The sequence below is a fragment of the Mus pahari genome, chromosome 8, assembly GCF_900095145.1.
Source record: "Mus pahari chromosome 8, PAHARI_EIJ_v1.1, whole genome shotgun sequence".
In the NCBI taxonomy this organism is placed as follows: Eukaryota; Metazoa; Chordata; class Mammalia; order Rodentia; family Muridae; genus Mus; species Mus pahari.
In genome coordinates this window covers 45,957,648-45,970,786 of record NC_034597.1, presented here as the reverse complement: position 1 = coordinate 45,970,786, position 13,139 = coordinate 45,957,648, and the positions used below count along the sequence as shown (strand labels likewise).

Genomic DNA, 13,139 nt, shown 5'->3' with positions numbered 1-13,139 from the left:
ATAAATATATCCCAGTCTTACTATCTAGGAGCTATTCCTTGGTTCATGAGAGACTTTCAGAGAAAATAACCTCAAAAAAAAAAAAAAAAAAAAAACAAAAAAAACTGCAAAGATACAAAAGTGGAATTAAAAGGCAAGACTGAATTTTTCACTTACTGGTTATTCTTACAAACTTCTACCATACCCTTTCTTTTTGTTCTTTGAATTAGGATTAGTCCCATAAGATTAGTCCCATAAATTTACCTCTGGAGACATAAATACTTTTCCTAGTTTGTGCAAAAGATACATTCCATTGAGAAGGAGTTCACTGCCAGAGCTCATAGTGCAGGCCTGTGCTCACTGCTGTGTGGGAGACTGAGAAGAACATGCTAAGTCCATGGCCAGCCTGCAACTCAGTAAGACCTGACTTCAAATGAAAGAGGTCTAGGGAGGCAGGTAGCTGGGAGAGTACTAGCCTACAATGTGCAAGGTTCCTAGTGCTCAAAACAAAACAAAACACCAAACCACTTGGGCAGTGGTAACTCACACCATTGATCCCAGCACTCAGGAGGCAGGCAGATCTCAGTTCAAGGCCAGCCAGGTCTACAGAGTGAGTTCCAGACAGAGAAACCCTGTCTTGAAAAACCAAACAATACAAAATTACACTGTTCCCCGCAAACCAAAAAGCAAAACAAACAAAACCCGCAGCAAACAGTAAGAGAATCATTGAAACTGAAACCATCCTGAAAAACTGAACACCTGCTTATCACAGTGATCACTCCATTGGTCATCTTCTCCCACCTACCTGAGCCTCAGCCTTCAGCATGAAGGCCTAACTCCAGAGCTCTATGCACTGATAAGTTACCGTCAGACCTCACCTGTAGGACTGGAAGTTGGAAACCAGGACGACTCTCTGGTGTGGTCCTGCTTTCCCTCTGACCTGAAGGGGAGACATGTTACTGAGGACCATAGTATCTAGGACGCTCTAAAACAAAGAATACTACTCAGAAAGGGAAAGACAGCTTGTCATAGTGGTGTTTGCCTATAATTCCAATACCTATAAAGCAGAGGCAGAAGAATTATGAGTTTGAGACCAATCTGGCCATAGACAGTTCAAAACCAGCCTTAGTTAAATGGAAAGACCCTTAAAAAAAAAAAGGTACACACCTGTAACCCTGCACTTGGAAGACTAGCCTCAGTTACAAAGGGAATTCCAGGCCAGGCTGGGCTACTTGAAACCTTGTCTCAAAAAAGTTAAGCATCTGAGCAATGGGTAATGGTGTCCTTTTTATGATGCCAGTGTGGCTATAAATGATGGTATGGGAACAGAACCGTCTGAAACTTAAGTTTAATTATAAGTTGAAAGAGGCAGGATAAATATTTGAGTGAGCATTAAGGGTGACAACAGGGCTGGTGACAGAGGTACTTTAAAAACATACTGGTTTTTACAACCATTGGAACCAAACACCTGCATGTTCAGTGTGGGATCTAAAAATCCACAGCTTATTTTTTTAAACATACATTACTTGTGTGTATGTGTGTGTGTGTGTGTGTGTGTGTGTGCGCGCGCGCCCCCGTGCCATATACTCATATGATGTCCAAGGACAACTTTCAAGAGCTGCTTTTCTTCCTTCCATTATGCAATTTTCACACCTGTGAGTCCTAGAGATCAAACTATCATCAGGCTTGGCAGAAAGCCTCTACCTGCTGCCCTCTCACCAAATCCCAACATAAGATGTAGAAAAAGCCAGACCTTGTAGTATATGCCTATAGTTAAACACTTGAGAAGTAGCTGCAGGATGATCACAAGTTCGAGGTACTCCTGGATTTCATAGATGGTGAATGCGATCTGACCCGCACAACAAGGCCTGGCTCAGGAAACCTAATTTGTGGTTAGTAAACACTTTTCACAAGGCCCTGGTCCTGGGTGTGATGTCTAGCTTGTGGAGGTGGGGTTGGGGAGCCAGGCTATTCCTGCAGGCCAATCTGTGCATAATAGGATTCAACTGGTGACAGGTTTGAACTAGTCAGGCAAAATTCAGACCATTCCCCTCATTGTAAAGAAAACTTGAGAACATTAACTTACCAGAATTGTTGGGAGTGAGGACTCTTGTGTGGCCTGAATCCCCACTGAAGAATGGCCTAAAAGAAACCCCCTGTCCAGAGGAGGCAGATGAAAGTCTACAGAACGGGAATAAAAGCATCAGCAAAGCTAGAACTGTACCAGCCCAACCATAACCCCAGGGGTGGCGATCCACAGACAGGAGGATTGAATCAAGTTCAAGTCCAGGCTGAGTTCCAAGATAGGAGGACAGACCAAGACTTGTCTAAAAAACTAATCAACCAACCAACAATAACCCAGGTAAATTCAATAGAGGAAAGATAAAGCTAAAAGAGCATGTAAAAAGTCAGCCTTTAGGTCAGAGACGAGAAAATCCTGCCTACAACTGAGATGAAAATAATCTGATTGCATATTATACACAGTACTACTCCATTCAGTAAACTACAGATTTTGAATGACAGTAATATAGGCCATTGGGCAAGAAATCCTAGGAATTCTGGCAGAACTTTTGTGACTCCATTCCTAGAAAAGGACACAAGACAACTAGGCACCTGTGTGACCCCAGAACTTGGAAGGGAGGGAGGCAGAGGCAGGAGGATTTGAAGCCAGCATGAGCTACATGAGACTCTGCCTCCAAAACAAAACAAAAAATGAAGTGGAATGTTACTTACCTATAAGACAGGCTATGCGTTGAAGCTGGTGAAGGGGTTTCTGGAAAGCATAAATATGAACCAGTGAGATAATTCAGAAGGGATTCAGGGGCTAGCACAAGAGAAATGGGGCCAAAGATTTTCCACATATGTTCTAGGGTAAAGGCCTGTAAGTGCCATGGCAGCCAGCGCCTTCATGGTGCTCTGTTCACTTTAGTGAGTTGGGAGGACAGGGCCCGTCACTGTCTGGTGTTTATCAATGTGAATATGCTTCAGCTTTCTCTCTAAGATGGTACTGAAAAGTAGAGCTGAAGGACAGACATCAGTAAAGAGAGAGTGAATCAGAGCTCCAAAAATGGTCCCCAGTATCAAAGGCCAGGAGGAAGCTTGCAAAAGCAGTCAGAGTTTTCTTTCAGGGCTCCTGAAATTATAAAGATCTGGTGGCAGTTTGGAGAATGTACATGAAGAAAAACAAAAACAAAACCGACAGTGAATGCGAGTAGAACTCACACACCTATAGCAAACACTGTAACCTTTCAACTGTAGTCATGTCTCCTCTGGCTTCATGGTAGCTTTGAAAACCAACAGGCCACAATCATGTATAAAACAGTTTGATAGTCACCAGAGGAAGGACTGGGGTTGGAGTTCTTCAAAGCTGCCATCTCTGTGCACGTGTTGTATAGGTGTGCATGTGTATGCACACACATGTGTTGTATAGGTGTGCATGTGTACGCACATGTGGATGCCAAGTTGATGTCAGGTATCTTCTATTGCTCTGTACACTTTTAAAAGCAAGGTCTCACTATGTAGCCCTGACTGATCTAGATTCACAGGAATCTACCTACTTTGCCTGCCAAGTGCTTGGATTAAAGGTATGTGCCATTACACCTAGCTAGTACCTTTTTTTTTTTTTTTTAAAAAAAAAAAAAAAAAAAAAAAAAAAGGTTTGGAGCCGGGCCTGGTGGCGCAGGCCTTTAATCCCAGCACTCGGGAGGCAGAGGCAGGCAGATTTCTGAGTTCGAGGCCAGCCTGGTCTACCAAGTGAGTACCAGGACAGCCAGAGCTATACAGAGAAACCCTGTCTCGAAAAACAACAACAACAACAACAACAACAACAAAATAAAATAAATAAAAAAAGGTTTGTTTTAAATTAGGTGTATGTATGCATATGAGGATATGTGCCCAAGACATGGGATCCCTAGAGCTGGACTCATAGACAGTTGTGAGCAGCTGTTGTGGGTGCTGGGAATAAGGGCACCATGAGCCCTGAACCACCGAGCCATCTCTCCAGCCCCAGTACCTTATTTTTTGAGACAGGTTGTTCTATAGAATTGGGAGCTCATGAGTTCTGTTCATCTAGACAGTCAAACATCACTTCAGGGAATCCTCTTATCCCTACCTCTCTGATGCTGATACATGCCACTGTACCTGGACCTCACATGTGTGTTGGAAAGTCAAACAAGTACATGCTTGGGCCTGCCCAACTTGACAACCTGAGCCATCTTCCAGACCCTCCAAGCTGCAGTTTTAAACAACTGCCATTATTTGGACTGTTTGATGACTTGGGACTAAAGCGCTCAGCACACACCAGCCTCTCCCCTGGGTACTGTTGGAAACAATTAGAGGCACTTGCTTTGGCTGCTTGAGAAGATGTCAGGTGGGCAAATAACAGACTGAAAGACATAGAGGAAAACTAGGGAGTGAGATGTGTGGGTACTCTGAGATGTCCTAACATTTCCAGGTTTTAGACTCGGGACTGTGCACAAATGCAGGAGACAGTTGAAAAGGCCTAAGTTCTTACCTTGAACTAACCCTGAGGCTATACAAATGGAAGGCCTCAAAGAACAGTTGTCAATTAGATGACTGAGTGCCAATGTATGCAAACTATGTTACATATAAAGAAGACTATGGCACATAAAAGAAAAAAACAAACCATCCAGCACTGAATTCCCCAAAGACCCAATCACCCTTTAAATACATTCAAAGAAGGAAAGGAAAGTATGTCTCAAGCACCCAAAGTGGGTTGGTGAGACCTTCATCCCTTAAGGATATTTGCTTTGCTACACAAGCCTGAGGGCATAAATGCCTGGGTCTGATCCACAGAACCCATGAGAGAGAGAAAGAACTGGCTCCCAAAAGTTGTCCTCTGTCTGCCACACATGTGCTCTAGCACTAGAGTTCCTGCCTGCCCCACCCCTCCCTTATATTAACATGCTAAAGGAAAGGATGAGAATAGTGCTTTATCCAATCAAGAAAGAAAATTATACAAGAAAGAACTAGTACGGTAGAGGTAGGGGAGGAGGGATGTCTCGGCTAGTAAAGGGCTTGCTATGTAAACTTGAGGACCTGGGTTTGGAACCCCAGGACCCATCCCAGGCATGGCATTGCAGTGTGAGCCCATCACTGGAGAGGGGATGAGAGATACTTGAATCCCTAGGATTTTGTACCCAGGCAGTCTAGCAGAAATGGCAAGCTCAGCCGGGCGTGGTGGCGCATGCCTTTAATCCCAGCACTCGGGAGGCAGAGGCAGGCAGATTTCTGAGTTCAAGGCCAACCTGGTCTACAAGATGAGTTCCAGGACAGCCAGGGCTATACAGAGAAACCCTGTCTCCAACCCCCCCCCCCAAATTAAAAGAAAAAAAAAAGAAATGGCAAGCTCAAGTGAGAGACCTTGTCTAACAAACTAAAATGGAGCTGCACAAGGTTCAGGAAATACTAAGGAAGATGGAATGAAAAATCTAAGACCCTGAGGGTGGGAGGACATGCTGTGGGCTGCTGCATTCATCAGCCTCCAACAGCAATGGTTACCTGCACAGGATGATACCTACCATGCCCAAATTTTTTTAAAAATTTGGTCCATAGTGCAGTAGGTAAACAACTGCACTATGGACAGAGGGGGGGAAGGACTAGGGAACTTCATCCCAGCTGAGGAGTTCTTGGCAATTGAAGGGGCGTTATATTTTTCTTTGGGGATATGGCTGGCAGGTTGCCTATGTTCATATTGGCAGGGCTAATTATATATTAATACATATAATCAGTGGATTATATGTATTTTTTAAAGATTTATTTATTATTATACATAAGTACACTGTAGCTCTCTTCAGACATACCAGAAGAGGGCATCAGATCTCATTATGGGTGTTTGTGACCCACCATGTGGTTGCTGGGATTTGAACTCAGGACCTTTGGAAGAACAGTCAGTGCTCTTACCCGCTGAGCCATCTCATCAGCTTGATTATATGTATTTTTAAAAAGAACATGAAAGTGGGAGGAAGGAGTGGGGTGATTGAGGGTAGATACATATGTATGATCAAGATACATAAGTATTTTCATAAGTAGGAAATTATCAAATAAATTTTAAAAAATTTGGGCATGGTAGTGAATACTTTGATCACAGTTCTGGGGAGGCAGAGGCAGGTGGATCTTTGGAGTTTGAGGCCAGTCTGGTCTACTGAGTATGTTCCAGGATACATAGTAAAACCCTGTTTCAAAAAAAAAAAAAAAAAAAAAAAAAAGGAGGAGAAAGAAAGAAAGAGAGGGGGGAAGAAAAGAAAGGAAGGAAGGAAGGAAGGAAGGAAGGAAGGAAGGAAGGAAGGAAGGAAGGAAGTCTTTCTATGTATCTTTGGTTGTCCTGGAATTCTATATAGATCAGGCTGGCCTGGAACTCAGGGATCTGCCTGCCTCTGCTTCCCAAGTGCTGGGATTAAAGGTGTGTGCTATCATACCCAGCTAATAATCACGTTTTAAAATGAGGTGGGTAGTAACTGAGGAAGATATCCAAAGTTAACCTCTGGACTACATAAAAGACAAAAATCCACTTTAAAAATATCCCTAGAACTGAAGTTCTTTGTATGGAAGTCCCAAACATATGAGAAATGCTGTTTTACACTTGGGTAGAGAAGGAACCAACAAAGGAGACTCTAGTGGAGAAGCCAAAGAAGTCAAAGGAAAATTTAAATTTAGAATAAGAAAGAAAAGCTGGGCGGTAGTGGCGCACGCCTTTAATCCCAGCACTTGGGAGGCAGAGGCAGGTGGATTTCTGAGTTCCAGGCCAGCCTGGTCTACAAAGTGAGTTCCAGGACACCCAGGACTACACAGAGAAACCCTGTCTCAAAAATCCAAAAAAAAAAAAAAAAAAGAAAAGAAAGAAAAAAAGTGAGAAATTATTTTAAGAAAGGATTAAAATGATCAACGCTGGAAAACAGCTCACAGTCTTGTGGGAGAAGGCTGAAAATTTTTCAGTGAATCTTGTGGTTTCAAATGAAGTGAAGTTGAAGGATGGAGGATAAATGAAAAAGTTAAATGGTATAGGGAAAAAAATTTAAAAGCAGCTAGGCATGGTGGCAAGTATCCAGAATCCCTCCTAGTATTTGGGAGGACAAGGCAGAAGAATTTTGAGTTCAAGGCCATTTTGGTCCAAACAGTGAGGCCCCGTTTAAAAAACAAAACTGCTGAGTTGTGGTGAAGCCCACCTTTAATCTTAGCACTTGGAAGGCAGAGACAGGGGTAGCTTTGTGAGTTTGAGGCTAGCCTGGACTATAAAGCAAGTTCCAGGACAGCCAGGGCTATTACAGAGAAACCCTATCTTGAAAACTCACCCCCAACACACACACACACACACACACACACACACACACACACACACACATAAAACAAAACAAATAAAAACCAAAACAAAGCCGGCAGGGTGTGCAACACCACTTAACTTAAGAAAACAAAAAGGAGTATTTTCTAAGTGTTGCTTATATTTTGCTTCTTGTCATAATTGGGCTTGCTTTTTTGAAACAGGGTCTCAAGTAGCCCAGGATGTAGCCAAAGATGACCCTGAACTCCTGATCCTCCAGCCTCAGTCTCCCCAGTGCTGTAGTCACAGGTTTGTGCCACTATGTGCAGTTTAAGACATGCTGGTGATCAAGCCATGGCTTTATGTAACCTATGTACTCTACCAGCTGGGCCACATGCCCTCTCCCTGGCAAAGAGTCTTAAAAGTAGCAAGAGAGAAGTCACTCATCACAAATAATACTCAGCAAGATTAATGTTGACCTTCTCATCAGATATACCAGGGACCAGAGAACACTCAAAGTTCCCAAAGATTATCAACCAGAAGGAAACTTATATCCAATAACACTCTTTCAAAACTGAAGGAGGAATTAAAATATTCCTATATAAACAAAAATTTAGACAGTGAACTTATCACTCTCAAACTTGCCTTATAAGAAATACTAAATGGAGTCTTTCAGGCTGAAATGAAAGGACACTAATTAGTAACTCAAATGCAGAAAAGGTAATTATATAGGTAAATACAACAAAAGACAGTTTAAGTGCATTTTTCTTGGTAGCTTCCCCCCATCAGATTTAAAAGACAATTGTATGAGGCAGTAACTTAAAATTTGTTTTGCTGAGTATATAATTTAACAAAACTATGAAGTTTTGGTAAGTATTGATGTTAAATGTGGTACTAATTTAAACCAGGCTTTTATAAATTATGTTAGCTGTAATCTCAAAACAGTTTTGAATATGGTAAAGGAAATAGTAAGAGATCTAAAGTGTTACACTAGAAAATAATCAATTTAACACAAAGGAAGGCAGTAATAAAGGAATTAGCAACAAAAAGATGACGTTTATAAAAGAAATAGCAAAATGGCAGTTCTTTCTTATTAGCAATTATAGCAATTATAAATGTATTAAAGTTTCCAATCAAAAAGCAGAAAATCAGGGCTAATGCTGCTTAAGCCTGGAGACCCAAATCCAACCCTAGAAACCTCCTAAGGTAGAAAGAGAGAACCAGCTACACAAAGCTGTCTTCTTACATCCACATCGATGTCATGGTTTGGTATGCAGTCATGTGTATACATACTAAGTTAAAAGAAAAACTGATGTAAAATCAAAGTGGTAGATATTTGCTTAGTATGTATTTGATCTCCAGCACTGATTGAAAAGAAGAAAAAAATGAAGGAAAGCAGAAAGCAAGCAAGGAAGGAAAGAAGGGAGGAAGGAAAGAAGAAAAAAATTGTATATTTATCTCAACAGGAGTATGCTTGAGTCCCCAGACTCAATCTCCAGCCCATTATACACAGGGCCTTCCATGAAGAAAGCAAACAAGAAAACCCTAGTGGCTGCACAAGTAGCAGACAAAACAAGACTTTAAAAACATTGTTACTACAAACAAAGCCCACATTTTGCCTTTAATGCAGAGTAAGAAAACAAACAAACACCTTTCAGGTTATAAGCTGCTATTTTATGTGCTGGTGAGATGGCTGAGTAGATAAAGCGCTTGCTCAAACCTAATGGCCTGAGTTTGATCCCTGGAACCCACACAAATGTGGACGGAGAGAAGCGACTCCACAGTTTTTCCTGACCTTCACATGTGTGTCATGGTGCAGGAAAGTAGAAATAAATTACATCATTACAGAAGAAATTCAGTTTGTTAGTTTTCCTTCTAGACTTAGTTTCTACTGCCACCTTGTGGCAATTTTGAAAATTCAAATCGCTTAAGTTACTCTGATTGGAAGTTTTTGTTTTGTTTTGTTTTGTTTTTTTGTTTTTTAAAGTAGAGGTAGAGAGAGAGAGACAGAGACAGAGAGAGGTAGAGATGTAGAAGGACAGGGACAGGGACAGGGACAGGGAGAGAGAGAGAGACTGTTGTGCCAGGTACACATGTGAAGACCAGAAAACTTTTTAGTTGGTTCTCTCCTTCCATCTTTTAAAAAATGATTTATTTATTTTTATTTTATGGGCATTGGTATTCTTGCCTGCATGTATGTCTGTGTGAGGATGTTGGTTCCCCTGGAACAGTAGTTACAGACAGTTGTGAGCTGCCATGTGGGTGCTGGGAATTGAACCTGGATCCTCCGGAAGAACAGCCAGTACTCTTAACCAGTGAGCCAACTCTCCATCTTTCTGTTTGTTGGGGGAACCACACTTGGATTAGAATGCTGTTACCCACTGAGCCATGCCTTTGATTGGGTTTTCAATGGCTATCCTCAACTTTTTATTTTCTCACTCTCTATTTCAGAAAAAAAAAATTACTTGAAAAACTGTAATCCATGGTTGACTACCCGGAATCAGTTTTTTCAGGAAAAAATTAAAACAGCATTATATTATGCATAGAACACTAGAAATTTCTGGTATATGGACAGAACATGCAGACTTCAGATACTCCCCCTACCCTCTCTCACCAGTGTAAGAGTCTCCGGGAGTGCTCCTTACGTGCAGGCCTCTGCTTCCCTGACAGAAAAATAGTGACTGTTAATTACTCTACCCGGGTTTTCTATATTCCCAACTCCCCATTGTTTCTCAGTAACAATTCATTCACACATGTATTATTCTCTCACATTGTGTGAATTGGTCTTAAGAGGGACCTATGCTCTTTTACTTCAAAAAAGCCTGTGGCAGATACTGTGCATTCAATTCTTGAACACTTACACTGCAGTCACCACTGTTGATTCTGTGTCATTTTCTAATATTGAGTATCCAAAATAGGCTCCATATGGCATGAAAAGATGTGCCAAAACCAATATAAATTTATTATTGAATTACAGTCTTGCTTTTATTAAGCATTAGAAACCTCAATATAGAAAAATAATATGGCCATTACTTACCTGTTCCACATGACCCATGCCAGCCACTGTGTAAGGGATGGACTCCATAGAAGAAGAGCGACTACATAAAATGAGATAAAACAAGAATGCAAACAAAACAAAAACAAACACAAAAATGGGTGTTACATTGGACTTGGCAGTGATCCTCTGCAGTTCCACTTTGAGCCACCTCATTCATCTTCCAACTTTGTTAACAGTTACAATGGCCAATAATAGGCTTTCTACTCACCTGACTACTTGGCTGCTATGCTGGGAACTGGGTCGTGGAACAACTGAAAGAGCACAAAGTGTTGGGAAAATTGCCATTAGTGTCCACTCTGCCTTACCTGGCTAGTTTGCTTTGAGTGGTTATCTGGCTATATCATGTAAGATTAGCAAAATCATGTTATGGTCTCTGAGGAAAAAAACAACTTCCACATGAAGAAAGATATTTACTCGTCTCACACAGATATCTGGAAAGAATTAGTTTTTGTTTTTCACCTGACTGTGATGGGGAAGTAATACCCACGGGTCGAGGTGTGGTTAACCTACAAGAAAACAAAAAGAAGGCAGCTTTGATGGCGTGGAGCAGAATTAGAGGTCACATTAGAGAGTCAATCAATCATTGATTATAAAAACAGTAGCTTTGAAGCTGGAGAAAAGGCTCAATGGTTAAGAGCAGGGACCCCAGTTCATTTCTGAGCATCCATGTCTAGAAAAGAAAGAAAGAATGGAACAGCAGCTTCTTCTCTAAGCACAGAGTACTTAGAGAAGTACTTCCTCGGCTGTAGTAAAGGCATCACCACAGGATACAGAAGTCAAGTGTCCTTGTGAGGTCTCTTTACTCTCCATTTCCCCAGTGGAACCTTCCTCTACTTTCTCATAGACTAATTCTGGAGGCTTTTCTTTCTTCCTTCTTATAATAGCATCTTACCAAATTTCTCAACTTTACATCTACTCATTCATTCATTTATTCATTCATCCATTCATCCAGTCAGCCAGCTAGCCATTCAACAAACATATCTATGTTCTATGCCTTGAGATTAAAACAAGTAGCTATGAGTGATTCATAGGCTACCAAGAGAGAAGGTGAGACTCAGGCCTGGATTGGCACCACCCAGTGGTAGAGTGCTTCCTTAGTAAGTCTTGGGATTTGACTTGCCAGGACCACAAGGGAAAAACCAAGCAAACCAAGCACAACAATGGTTATGAATTATAATGCATATATAAAAATAGAAAAATGTGAATACTGATAGTAACCTCTGTAACTTCAGGAGTGCTATGTCTTTTGAATACATTCACCACTAAAGATATTCAGTAGTTGGTAGGGTACAGGCTGTCTGTCTGCTGTTGTGCACAGTACTTAGTAGTATTGCTGAATGAATATTTATTGAATGAACAAATTTCAACTCCATTTGATAAAGTCATTATGGAGAAAGTAATACATGTTGGATTCTTGAAGGATTAGTAGCAATTTATAAGACAATAATCAAGGGTGGGCATTACAATCAACATTTCACTTCAGAGCTGAGCATGGTGGCACATGTAATCCTAGCTACTTAGGAGGCTGAGTCAAGATCACTAGTTCAAAACCAGCGTAGGTAACTTAGTGAGGCTATTTAGTAAAAAGAGAACTGGAAGGGGGGGTGAGGAGTCATGGTGGTATGTACCTTTAATCCCAGCACTCCAGGTCTCCGTGAGTTCCAGGGTGGCTAGGACTACATAGGGAAAGTCCACTCGCCATAAAAAAGGGGGTGCTCTTGAGTACACTAGCTCAGTGGCAAAGTACTTACAAGACCCTAGCCCCCAGTACCACAAAAATATTTCATTTCTGTCAGAGACTCAGGAAAGTAAAAGATCAATTCATTAACCATTTTACCTATCATGGAGTCACACAACTAGGAATCAAGAAAAACTAGCCAAAAGCTCCCCAACAGAAGAAAATGGCTCAGGATTAAGAAGAGAGAAATGCCAGACACCATGAATTGTTCATTACACACTGTACACATGTGGCACATCATCCTATACTTATGTACAATTATAAAACTGAAAATGTTTTGGAGAACAAATCAGAAGATTTCAAGGTAGAGGGCTAGTGTGGTAGAAACCCACCTGCTTCCATAGTAGCAGCTTGGAGATCCCTGTAGGTGAAAAATGAAGTGAGGGAAGCTATAATTAAAGGTTCTAATTAGTGCATTTTAGACTGATTTGTTAGATAATTTACCTGCAAACTCCCCTAGCTAAGGCTGCCAACAGAAGGACAAAAAACTGTTTCCTTAGAAAATTATTAGCTTTGAGAGAATAAAAATTTCGTTTCTTTTTGTAAAAGCATACTGGGGAGCTAGGCATGCAACACATACATGTAGTCTCAGTACTGAAGGAGGGAGGCAAGAGACTCAGGAGTCCAGGCTAGCCAGCTCAGTAAGAGGGCTCAGTTGGGAAAAACGCCTGCTAGACCTGACTGCATTGACCCCTCATTCCTACTGTGGAAAGAGAAACTGCTTCCTTAAAGGTACCATCTGACAGACAACAGCACACATCATACATCTTCCACACATACATACACTAACAACAATAATATTAAACAAACCTTTAAAAAAGGAGTTCAAAGCTGAGGGTATTTTAGACTCAATCTCAAACAAATGAACAAACAAACAAAACAAGGAAAAGATCCTGAGGCGTTTTGGACTTCTTCAAGAGAAATGTTAAGGTGAAATACATTTCTTTTTTTTTTTTTTGGTTTTTCGAGACAGGGTTTCTCTGTATAGCTCTGGCTGTCCTGGTACTCACTTGGTAGACCAGGCTGGCCTCGAACTCAGAAATCCGCCTGCCTCTGCCTCCCGAGTGCTGGGATTAAAGGCCTGCGCC

The 13,139-nt window shown here is 41.4% G+C and overlaps 1 protein-coding gene across 1 annotated transcript in view; it reads right to left on the bottom strand.

Annotated features, from left to right (window-relative positions):
- Rnf212b (ring finger protein 212B) overlaps window positions 1-13,139 on the bottom strand; it is a 40,040-nt gene that overhangs the window by 2,192 nt on the left and 24,709 nt on the right. The window contains exons 7-14 of the mRNA XM_021202936.2: window positions 12,384-12,412; window positions 10,773-10,819; window positions 10,522-10,564; window positions 10,293-10,353; window positions 9,870-9,918; window positions 2,713-2,752; window positions 2,066-2,160; window positions 858-919 (exon numbers count right to left, since the gene is read on the bottom strand). Coding sequence (XP_021058595.1) covers window positions 858-919; window positions 2,066-2,160; window positions 2,713-2,752; window positions 9,870-9,918; window positions 10,293-10,353; window positions 10,522-10,564; window positions 10,773-10,819; window positions 12,384-12,412 — 426 coding nt within the window. The remainder of the gene's footprint in view (window positions 1-857; window positions 920-2,065; window positions 2,161-2,712; window positions 2,753-9,869; window positions 9,919-10,292; window positions 10,354-10,521; window positions 10,565-10,772; window positions 10,820-12,383; window positions 12,413-13,139) is intronic.